The following is a 12236-nucleotide window of genomic DNA, read 5'->3' as shown; positions in this document are numbered from 1 at the left end:
TAATAGTGCATTCATTCTATTACTATTTAAAGCCAACTGTCCTTTGGATTGTGCCCCAAATGTTTAGAATGACAGTGCCAATCATATGCCATCCAGCATAAAAAGGAAGCATTTGATAACCAAGTCAAGTGTAGTAGTCCATCTCTTTGGAGAAAGTTTTATCTATTATGTGGGGGAAAGAACCTTAGGCAGGATTAGAATCAGATCATGTCTAGTTTTAGTATTTTCACTACTTAAAGATGAAGAAGACGAGATGTTTCAGGGGCCAGGACACAATATGTATGCCTGGTTACATTTTGGAGCCGCTTTCCCAACTGCTGCTGCTGGAAGCCTGAGAACTACGGATCACATATTTTGTCCAAAATTCTGCCTTAATCCGCCACCCAATATGAAGCCTCCAACCTGCCCTATAATCAGGTTAGCCTTGACTTAAAGTAGGTAGCAAGCTGGAAGAACTGTACTGTTTGAAACACAAGATTGTTCAAAAGCTGATATATAATACTGACACCAGTGTTTTGTTTTTCAATATTTTTACAGTGAGTATTGAAACACAAATTTAGGGTGAAATCAGGGCAGTACTGTATGTTAAAGGAAGAACAGACCAATTGTGCTATACATCAACATGGAGAAAGAAAGGAGTACACTGGTCCCGAGTAGTGGATTATCATGTGTTAGGGATGAATGTTAAGAGTAAGTCAACCCATTTTGCTGCCTTGCTCAATGACCCCACTGTCCCCATGGTGAATAAAAAAACTACTTGATGGTCTCTAGTATTACCAGACACATTGTCAGCAGAATCACATGATACCATCCTTTATGAACTCTACCATTTCAGTCTGCAGGTGCCAGCAATTTCCTCCCCATTAGTCATGTTGTTCTAATTTTCTGCATGCAATGAGAATATTCTATATGAAGGAGAATTTTAAAATACAGGCAACTCTCAATTTGCGCATGTTTGATGCACGTGCAACTGCGCGCACACACACACTGTGTTTGGCACCGAAGAGGGCAGGGTTAGAATGGGGACAGGCTTATGTGTGCTCCACTGACACGTGTGAAGACCCAGAACATAACCCCCATGTAAATTGGGGGGAGGGTTGCCTGTATGATTCCCTCACCTAAAGTCTAAAACGATACTGAACAGGAAGTACTATCACACAATGTTGCTGAATCCAGAGTTATCAACCGCAAGCTTTCCTATAAACTATTTACAGTGATTTCTGGCTTTAAAAAGAAAAGCGCTGGGTGTTGTGCAGGTATCCGGTTGCACCAATGTTTACTGGGAAGCAGCAAGCCTAACCATGGCTAATTCTCCATCTCTGAAAATACAAAAGCTTCTTGTTAGCCAGGTCTGTCTCCATCCATATACACAGGTTCATTGATAGGTCAAAAACAGGAATATAAAAAAGATGCAGTCTTAATATTATCAAAGGTGAAAATTAGATATTTTAATTTGTCATTAATTTCTAATTAACACAGATGAGGGGAGGGGAATGAGTCATCATATACATGTAAAATCTTAAAGTTATGGGCTTTTCCAGTTGTTAAGAAGAAATAACAACCTTTTCGATGAATCCGTTTGACACAACCCCACCTCATACAACAACTAACCTAAATGCGCAACTGAAAGAAGATCTAGCCCTCTTTACCCTACTTCCATTTTCCTTTCCTTCCCCTCTGTTGATTTGCAGATTGTAAGCCCCTCAGGTAGGAATCTATTTCCCGTGTTTCGTACGGCGCAGTTCATAAAGGTAACGATGATCACAGCAATAACCGATTATTATCACTTCCGGCCTGAAATGTATATGGTTTTGCTCTCTTAATTTCCAAGGCGAGGAATATAGAAGGGGGGGGTGGTTACCATAGAAATGCCTAAGGCTTAGAGCGCCTCTGTTCTGCATTGACTATAGAGACTCAATGCAAGGGCGCTTTTTATTTTTTGCCGGAAGTCCGATTTTTTAAAATCTCTATGGTAAAAAAAACCCCGGAACGGTTGTCGCATAATAATTGCGCCATTTCCTTTAGACATTTGCGCGGCCGGTAGCGCATCGCTAGCGAGCAACATGCCGAAGTGAGTAAACTGGAGAGCCTTCGTATGAAAAGCTCTGGTGGGAACTGGGAAGGGTGAAAAGTGCGTGCAGACTGAGTGGAACAATTTTCTGTGGAGCGGGGGGGGGGGGAACAGGTGGCTTGTCCCATATATTTACGTATATTGTTTGTGTACGTTCTCTGTGCTGATTCCGGTTTGTACACATGTACGTAATTCTTTTAAGTGGGCTTCCTAATAGCTTCACTAAAGATAATTGTGGCTTTTAATGCTTGGTCGGGCTTCCTCATAAATATTCGTGAATTCAAATAACACACACATACACCATTTTTGTGTGCGTGCAGAGGCCTTAAGGCTGAGGTCTTCGCAGAAACATAGAGAAACTGCTTTATATACGCTCAGATCATTGGTCCATCTAGCTCATTACTGCTGCCAGTGTACTGACTGGTAGCCACTCTCCATATTTCAGAGGCTTTCCCAGCCCTACCAGGAGATTATGAGGATCAAAACAGTAGGTACTACCCCTGAGCTGTGACCCTTCTTACTTCCAACTATGTCCCACTGATCATGAGATTTGACTGCATATTTTGCTGACAACTTGTTCTGCCTCCTGGTAAACTGCCCTCTGGGAAGAACCCATTTAGACTTCGCACCATGCCGGGAATATTTGAGGCATTGTGAATAATTAAAATACTTGGTGGCTCACAGACTCAGCTGCCCTGTATGTGGGGACAAGCTATTCATAGGATCATAGAATTATATGGTTGGAAGGGACCCCGAGGGTCATATAGTCCTACCCCCCTGCAATAAAGGAATATTCAGCTGTCCCATAAGGGGATCAGACCTGTAACCTTTCATTGTCAGCACCATGCTCTAACCAATTAAACTATCTAGGCTGATACAGTTCTAACATATTCTGATGTTAGCTGTGATTGACACAGTCACTGTGTCACTTTGTTCTTCTGTCACTTAAGAAAAGAATGAGCTGAATCCAGTATTGCATCAGTGGACTTTTGCTTTTACAAGAGGACAGCCTCTGCTACCCTAGCACACATCCAAAATCTGGTCCGCCAAGCCTCTGGAGCAGATTTTGAAGATGCATGGAGGGCTGTAGGGGGGAAGAGAGGATGGTGGTCCTGATTGCAAGTGGAATTCTGTTCCACTTGCACACAAAGAGCACTGCATACAACACTGATTTCTTTTCTCAGTCTTTCTTTTTAAGAAGGGATTCATATTATTACAGTGGGACCTCAGGTTACAGACGCTTCAGGTTATAGACTCCGCTAACCCAGAAATAGTACCTCAGGTTAAGAACTTTGCTTCAGGATGAGAACAGAAATCGCGCAGTGGCAGTGGGAGGCTCCATTAGCTAAAGTGGTACCTCAGTTTCAGGTTGAGAACAGACCTCCAGAACGAATTGAGTTCTTAACCCGAGATACCACTGTATCAATGAGAGTGACTAAATAGAATCTTTGCACATAGATAAAGATAAGTAAATCTGAAGGATGCCATTGCATAAAACAGGTGAATGTTTTTTTGAGGAAAATATAGTGAAATAGCTTCTTCTTGTAAAAGCAACAAAACTAAATTACTAGTCTTAACTAAAAAGCATATTAAACTTTTGAAAACACTAATATTTTAAGAAGCAAACAATCATTACCCTACTTCCAGTGCATATTTGTCTCTCGTTCCAGGTTTTATTGTGATTACTGTGATACTTACCTCACCCATGACTCTGTAAGTAGGACATTCACAATGTTACAGTATGAAAGTTAAAACAGTTCTTCAGAGGATTACTTCTGAATACATTTCCTAAATAAAATCTAATATGCAAGCCTATCACTTTCATCTAGATAGATAGAATGTCATTCTAAAAACACCCTCAGTGTGAAATTGTGTGGTGAACTTCAATAGTTTTCTATGCCATGCTGGAAATATTTATATTCATGATTAATTTCATTATAATTTATATACATGATTAATTATTAAATGAATGAGACAGGTCAGGGTAGAAGTTAAATATGCCTGAGCTCAATATCATGGATGTGAGTTGAAGACTATTGGTTGGCTGCAGGATGGTTGCTTGGGTAAATATTTAGTGACCAACCATGACCTTAATAAAATCACTATGCTGACTGTTCATTGTTATCCTGAGGTAGGTAAAAGCGGGTGCTGCTGCTTAAGGTTGGCGGTTCAAATCAGTGCGATGGGGTGAGCTCCCGTTGCTCTGTCCCAGCTTTTGCCAACATAGCAGTTCGAAAGCACGCCAGTGCAAGTAAATAAATAGGTACCGCTGCAGCAGGAAGGTAAATGGCATTTCAGTGAGCTCTGGTTTCCATCACAGTGTTCTGTTGCGCCAGAAGCAGTTTAGTAATGCTCACCACGTGACCTGGAAAGTTGTCTGCGGACAAGCACTGACTCCCTTGGCCTGAAAGCAAGATGAGCACTGCAACCCCATAGTCGCCTTTGACTGGACTTAACCATCCAGGGGTCCTTTACCTTTACTTGTTGTCCTGACAATTTTCTTTCTAAAGAGAAATGTCAATTTTAAATTATGTCATCACGAATACTGAAAGATGACGACTCAGTGAGCAAACTCACTAGATTCTCATGTCTACTTGGTAGTTTACTAGTTTGTGATAAAATCATGATTACTGTATTTGAGACTACTATATGTAAAGGTTCTCTTCCTATATTGGTACAGGAATGGTTAGGTGAAATTTATCAATATTTTAGACACATGGGTATGTTTGGTGCTTGGAGAGCAAAAGTTTTATGTCTTGCAGCCATCTGTGAGGAAAACCCATTGCAGTGGCAGGAAACATAAAGAAAATGTGAAAGACTACTATCAAAAATGGATGGAAGAACAAGCACAGAGCCTGATTGACAAAACAAGTAAGTCATATCAATGCAATGGCTGTTTCACACATTTGTTTATTTGATTGAAGTTTACACTTACCTAGGGAATTAGTTCAATCCTTTTTCCACAACATGTTTGCAGTTGAAGCTCTGCCTCCTTCAGCTCCTTTATTGGAAAGTTGCAGAACTGCTGGACTTAAAGGCCGTGTCATGTAGTAATGAATGCAGACTTTTATAAGAATTCCCTGTTGAAGAATTGTGGAATTTGTGTCCTATGTTACCACATTCAAGCCCTTAACAACAACAAAAAATTATAAGCTATTATTCAGTTGTTTTCTTGTTGAGCTGAGGGGACCATATTTGGTGATTTTTCTCTTAAAATATTGGGGAAATGGTTCCTTTAAGTATCTTTGTCCAGCACATTAACAGACATTTCTAAGGGAGACTCTTGGTAGTATCATATGCTCTTGTTTTTAATCTTGTGTCCACTAAGGGCCTTTGCCCTTTGGAATGTGCTTCCAACAAACACCAGGCAGGCACTTGCAGTATTGGCATTTTGATGCCTGCTTAAAACTCATCTGTTTGTCCAGGCTTTCCCTAAGGAAAGATCAAACTTGCTTGATGTATTGAGCAGATCTATTGTTTTGTGGTATCTTTTCTACTTTTTCTTTGTAAACTTAGTTTTATTGTTAGTTTCATGCTCTTCACCACTGATACTTTTTCTTAATCTTGGTTTGGTGGTTTAGAAATGTTTTCAACTTTAAATAAATAAATCTGGATGTTTTATGGAGCAATCCTATGCACATTTACTCAGATGTAAGTCATACTGAGTTCTGTGGGTCTTACCCTTAGGTAAATGGTGATAGGAATATAGCCCCAGTTTAGAACCCAGTTTGGAAACTTTTGAAAGCACTTCAGTTTCATCTGCACACCTTCATTGCCTTACTGTAGGATCCTATGCATGCTTACTTTAATGTCCCAAGGTGCTCACTGAGGTTTACTTGGGTCAGTGTGTTTAAAATAGCAAATTTACCTGGAATTAAGTTCAATTGAACTCAGTGGGTTTTACTTCTGAGGAGACATGCATGGTAATTTACTGTAAATGTTGCCAAGTCCCTTACATCAGTCACATTTAACAGAAAATGTGTTTGTCAATGTTCTCTTGCTTTTATACTTATTTGAAAATATGGTTTATTGAAATGGATGAAGCTTTCCTGCTTGTGGGATTAGATAAATTGGCTGGAAGGAATAAATCCAGGCAGCTGCAGAAATGAAGAGATTGCATGACTAAGAAATTGAGGCAGTTCCACATAGAAAGTATGCATTTGGTCACTAAAAAGAATCAGAAATGTATAGGAAAACTTCAGTAACTAATTATGTTCGGCTTTTATTTATTTGCATTAATGTAGCGGCTGCATTTCAGCAAGGCAAAATTCCACCTACTCCATTCTCTGCGCCACCTCCAGGAGGAGCTATGATACCACCACCACCTAATATCCGTAAGTATGAATATTGATGTTTTATCTCTGGCTAGCATGGCAAAACTTCAGTATGAGTTACAGGGAAAACTTTAGGTGGTTATTTGGATAGTACAGTTGTACCTCCGCTTACGTATCCCTCTGCTTACATAAACTTTGGGATACGTAAGCGGCAAACCTGGAAGTATATTTCCGGATTTTGCCGCACGACAGTGCGCAGAAGCAGTCCTTCTGGTTGCAGAAACCTCGGGATCCAACCGGAGCTCTGGAATGGATCCGGTCCACAACAAGAGGTACCACTGTACTTTAAAAAGAATACAGTGGTACCTCGGGTTACAGACGCTTCAGGTTACAGAGCCTTCAGGTTAAAGAATCCACTAACCCAGAAATAGTACCTCAGGTTAAGAACTCTGCTTCACGATGAGAACAGAAATTGCACGGGCGCGGCAGCAGCAAGAGTCCCCATTAGCTAAAGTGGTACCTCAAGTTAAGAACAGTTTCAGGTTAATAATAATAATAATTTATTATTTATACCCTGCCCATCTGGCTGGGTTTCCCCAGCCACTCTGGGCGGCTTCCAACAAAACACTAAAATACAATAACCTATTAAACATAGTTTAATAGTTAACAACAGACCTCCAGAACCTTCTAAGAACGAATTATGTTCTTAACCTGATGTACCACTGTAGTAGCCATTTATTAATTACGGATAACATTGCAATCTTACTCGGCTAGGAGGGATCACCGAAGAAGAGCTATGGATGATGAACAGCTGATGTTCATTGCAATAGTACCTTTTCACCATTACAACAACTGGTTGTAATGTGAATAGATAAGATATTTCAACAACTCCTAACTTCTTATGGTGAAGAACTAGCAGACAGTTGGGATGCAAAAAGATTGTTGGCAATCTTCAAAAACCTCAAGTGTTTCTGAGATGCCAGGTTGGTGTGCAAACTTATTTTGACATTTGTCCATTGTTTTCATACTTGAGCTGGTCCTCCACGGCCTGGTATGATGCCAGCACCCCACATGGGTGGCCCTCCAATGATGCCAATGATGGGCCCACCACCCCCAGGAATGATGCCAGTCGGCCCTGGTAAGTTCTGGATGACATAAATATTTGCCTTTTTGCTTTAATTCCTTATATTCTGAAGACACATTTGTATGTGCATTTGCATAGGTCCTTAACTAGAGCTTGAGCTCCTATATGTTGTAAGTTTCCCTTAAACCTTCATTGTCTAGGAAGTTCTCCCATCTCTAGTGTCTGGGTTAACCCAGTTTTCTCCCCTTGGGATAAACCTCTTGCTGGATTATAATCAACATTCATTTAAAATTTGGTCTTGCCTCTTTCATAGGAATCTTGGCAGCTGCCATCCTTAAGATGTTTCTATGAATAGATAAAGATCTGAAAAATATATATTGATATTTACTGATTAAAGTGGTAGCTGAGATGTTTCTCTGTATAATTCTTAAACTTACTTCTGTCACATTTTTTATTTTTATTTTTAAAATACATTTATACTTTAGCATATTTAATCTTGTTACGATTTATTCAAATATTTTATATTATTTTAAATGGTTTTTTATATAATTTTACAAAACTAAAAATGAAAACAGTAAGTAAAGCATAATAACAGAGAAGAGACATCCCATATTCTTCTCCCTCCCACCTCTCTAGCCCTCAATGATACAGTTAGATTACAAGTTTGTTCAGAATTCTAATGCTTGTTGGTTTTGTTTCATTGTGCAATTTGGAGTGATCAGAAGGTGCCAGGAATTATTCTGTGGTGCTGTTGCATAGACTGTTATGCATTTAAAAGATCATACTATACATCTGGAGTGAATAAAACCTTATCTTAAAAAGCATTTCACTGATTCCAAAAGAAAGCTTTTTTCAGTGTCACCAAAATTCCCAACCTTTCCACTAGGAAAATTATGGTTTAGCCATGATGAATACTCTTCAGGCTCAGACTCTTCTCCACTCTCTTGCAGATTCCATTTTCCTTTCCTGATTTTCTTATGCCGTAGCCCGCTGTGAAGTCCACATTTAGCAAACTAAAAATTGCCTTCGATCCATGGCTTGAAGTTGGTTTGCAAACTGTGATTCAGAAGTTGTCCTAGTTAGCATTAACCATTGTTTGCCTGATTCAGATGTCACATCATCCCATGGTTAAGCAAACAAGGGAGGGAGGTGCTCTCAATCCCCAAATCATGGTTTGACCACAACACCTAAAACAGGCAATTGTTCATCAAGCTGTGCTGGAACAATATTACTAATACCCATTGCCACCATTAATATTACTAATACCCCTTGCCTTTGGGAATGGCATGGGGGATTGGCATACAGTATGGAAGCATGTCATCCTCCTGTGTAAATGGAAGAACAATTTAGGATCTAAACCAATGTGATCTGCAGTGAAGAAATGACAAAACATTTCCAAAGAACCACTAGTCTAGGAAGGTTTTCTCTTTCCATACTGAAAACGTGGAAGCTTCTTCCTAGAAATCTAGGTGGTCCTTTCAGGACACTTTTAATAGACATTGTGGTGTCTTTGACTAGAAATTGGCTAGTACATTTCTTATGCTTTAAATTTACTTTGCTGTAGCTCCAGGAATGAGGCCACCCATGGGAGGACATATGCCAATGATGCCAGGGCCACCTATGATGAGACCTCCATCCAGACCCATGATGGTGCCAACCAGACCAGGAATGGCTCGTCCAGACAGATAAAGTGGAAGTGGACTTACCATTCTGCCTGTGTTTTGTGTACACCCATCTGTGAACGAAAGCCCTGGGAGTTCCATTGCCCCAAGCAGCAACAAACCACCTGGTTTTTCAGTTTCCAAACTTAAATGGGTGAAGGAGGGAGGGGAGAAACACAAGACTGGACAAGAGGTTTGTAACATTTATCAGACACATGTCCTTGTTCATTATTCGAATAAACCTTTGATACTTGTTAGACACATTGTCTTTGTGTTGTTCATCCCACATACATGGTTCAGTAGGACAAATAAGTCATAAACCAGATTGCTCATATGGTTGAGGCACAATTCATGATGCTGCCACTACTGCCATTCTCCCACCTTCTCTGCCTCTGGTGGAGGTAGTGTTGTTCTCCCTTTCTCCCCAAGAGCTGCACATGGTATCCTCTCACCCTCCCTGCTCTTGGATCTCCCCCCCCCTCTCTCTCTCACACACACACACACACACACACACACTGTTGCTCTCTCCACCTCTGTGTTCCTAGCTACCCTTCCCCATGCTTCCTGGTGATCTGCCTTAGAGGTTTCCTTCGGTATGCGTTCCTACCATCACCTTTGTTTTTGGTTGGGATGGTATGAAGCAGCAAGTCTTCTAGCAGCAGAAACCCTTGAGATAGCACTGCTGGGGAGTTGTGCTTCTGAACAGTTTGAGTCTGAGAGATGCAAATGATTCCTGAGCACAGTGACCACTCACGCTGTATAGAATGGAAAAACAGTCAAAGTTTTATATTCCTTAAATGCGTAATGCAGATATGAGATTTTAGTTTAATAAAAAAAAGCTTTCTGCATATGGCACACTCAAAAAAAGTTTGATGCTGCAGAAGAATACATGCTATTTGTAAATGAATGTGCTATTTAATCTTTTTGAAAAACATAACATAACAGCACTCTGTGAAACCATTTGGTTTCAATAAAATCAAATTTCCCAACAAGTAGAAACTTACTATTATTTATTTATTTTTCTGTAATGTATATATACACACACATCCACATCCACATCCTGCCTTTCAGGGGAAAAGCCTTGCAAGGTGGCTGACAAGTAGATAATACAATTAAAATAAACTATGAAATGGAAAACTATTTAAAAACAGCATTCTGTAAAATATTAAGCCTGATTCTTCTTGTTATCAGCAATTTGCTTCTGTAACCTAAAGGGAACCTTCATGGAAAATTTGTCTGCAATCCTAACACTACTTGAAACGTGAAAGACCAGTGATCTCTGGTTTGGGGTGGGGTATTTATGACTTCATTAACAGCTTCTGGTTGTGCAAGAAGCAGATTGCTATGATACAACCTATGCTTCTTTATGTGGATATATGGAGTCACCAGGGCTGCTGAGCTAGCAGTTGTGGGCAACTATACACCCTTTTGTTGTCGATAATTGCTTCATGAAAATAGCATGTGATCTGCCTTAAAATGAGTCATGTTTGCTTTTCGCAAGTGTTGAAGTGTGTTCTCAGCAGTATAGCCTTCACTTTTTCCTAGAGAATTCCTGCCATACTTGCAGAATTTGAAATCCAATTGGGAGTTGGCAGCTTGCACCATTAAAAGCTTGGTGAGCAGAACTGTGTATGCAAGCTGACATTGCTCTGTTAATTGGTTAAGGCAGTACAGTTGCTTAGGGCGGGATGAGCGGACTTGTGGGATCTGCTTTGCTTTTTGTTCACTAAAATTTGAGATTCACCAACCAGAGCAAAATTGTGGTGAAGGGGCTGGAGCATCACACGAGCACTTGCCATATCAGCTCCACCCCATGAGCCATTCACCAAAATGATCTGCGTATTCAATTACAAAACTACATCCGACATACTCCAAACCAGGAGGTGCCAGCTGTATGATTTTCAAAACAAGCTGCTATAAAATCAGCAGCTTCAGAGTAAACCTAAATATTACAGTGAGCTAGCTGGGTAAGCTTGCCTAAACCAAAAGGGTCTACCCTGGCTCTATCCTCAGGCGGAGTGAGGCAGCTGCATTGGGCTGCAAACACTGGAGATCTGAAAGCAGCAGCAGGATGGTGACAGGATAAAGTGCTGGAATGTGTGCCTGCTCTTAAGTCAGCCTACTATCCTGCCAACAAAGGTCCGTATAGTTAAAGCCATGGTTTTCCCAGTAGTGATGTATGAAAGTGAGAGCTGGACCGTAAAGAAGGCTGATCGCCGAAGAATTGATGCTTTTGAATTATGGTGCTGGAGGAGACTCTTGAGAGTCCCATGGACTGCAAGAAGATCAAACCTCTCCATTCTGAAGGAAATCAGCCCTGAGTGCTCACTGGAAGGACAGATCAAGCTGAGGCTCCAATACTTTGGCCACCTCATGAGAAGAGAAGACTCCCTGGAAAAGACCCTGATGTTGGGAAAGATTGAGGGCACAAGGAGAAGGGGACGACAGAGGACGAGATGGTTGGACAGTGTTCTCGAAGCTACCAGCATGAGTTTGACCAAACTGTGGGAGGCAGTGGAAGACAGGAGTGCCTGGCATGCTGTGGTCCTTGGGGTCACGAAAAGTCGGACACAACTAAACAACTAAGCAACAACAACTGCCCTCCTTTGCAGTGAAAGGCAGTAGTGATGAAGTAGAAGGGATCCGAAAGCCTAGTTGGCGTTTGTACATGGCATGGGAGGTGGTGCAACCTTGACTTTTGATTCAGGCAGCAAGATGTCTTGGGCCAGCCCTGCATGAGAGCCCCACTATGATGATTATTATCAATTTATTTATACCCCGAATGGCCAGCAGCCAAAGTGGCCGTTGGGACCTCGAGCATTTTAGAAATCCATCCTCCCTGTCAGACAAAGGCCAATTTAAAACAATAACAAGAATTATTATTTTTTCCAATTTTTTTAATTAATGTTCCAAAAAGTTTTTTAGACAAACAAACAAATAAACAAACAAACAAAAATCGCAGCCTTGTTTAAACCAGTCTTAGTAACATTGCTAAGTGACTTCCTTGTATCCCCCTGGTTGAATTTCAATGTATATCATTTTAACAGTCCAAAACCAATATTCTTATATAATTAACTTAATCACTTAACATCTGTCTTTCTTTCAAATTTGGCATTAAACATATTAATTCATCACATTACATACTT

At 40.5% G+C, this 12236-nt stretch overlaps 1 protein-coding gene across 1 annotated transcript; it reads left to right on the top strand.

The window, feature by feature from the left end:
- Positions 1 to 1957: 1957 nt before the first annotated feature.
- Positions 1958 to 9347, top strand: SNRPC (small nuclear ribonucleoprotein polypeptide C). The gene is made up of 6 exons (XM_079980948.1): positions 1958 to 2071; positions 3742 to 3784; positions 4834 to 4942; positions 6316 to 6405; positions 7379 to 7483; positions 8994 to 9347. Exons 1-6 carry the CDS (start codon positions 2064 to 2066, stop codon positions 9116 to 9118), a joined length of 480 nt encoding a protein of 159 aa, XP_079837074.1. The 5' UTR covers positions 1958 to 2063; the 3' UTR covers positions 9119 to 9347.
- The last annotated feature ends 2889 nt before the right edge of the window (positions 9348 to 12236 follow it).

This window comes from Podarcis cretensis, assembly GCF_951804945.1.
Source record: "Podarcis cretensis genome assembly, chromosome: 6".
Classification (NCBI taxonomy): Eukaryota; Metazoa; Chordata; class Lepidosauria; order Squamata; family Lacertidae; genus Podarcis; species Podarcis cretensis.
This window is presented reverse-complemented; position numbering and strand designations above follow the sequence as displayed.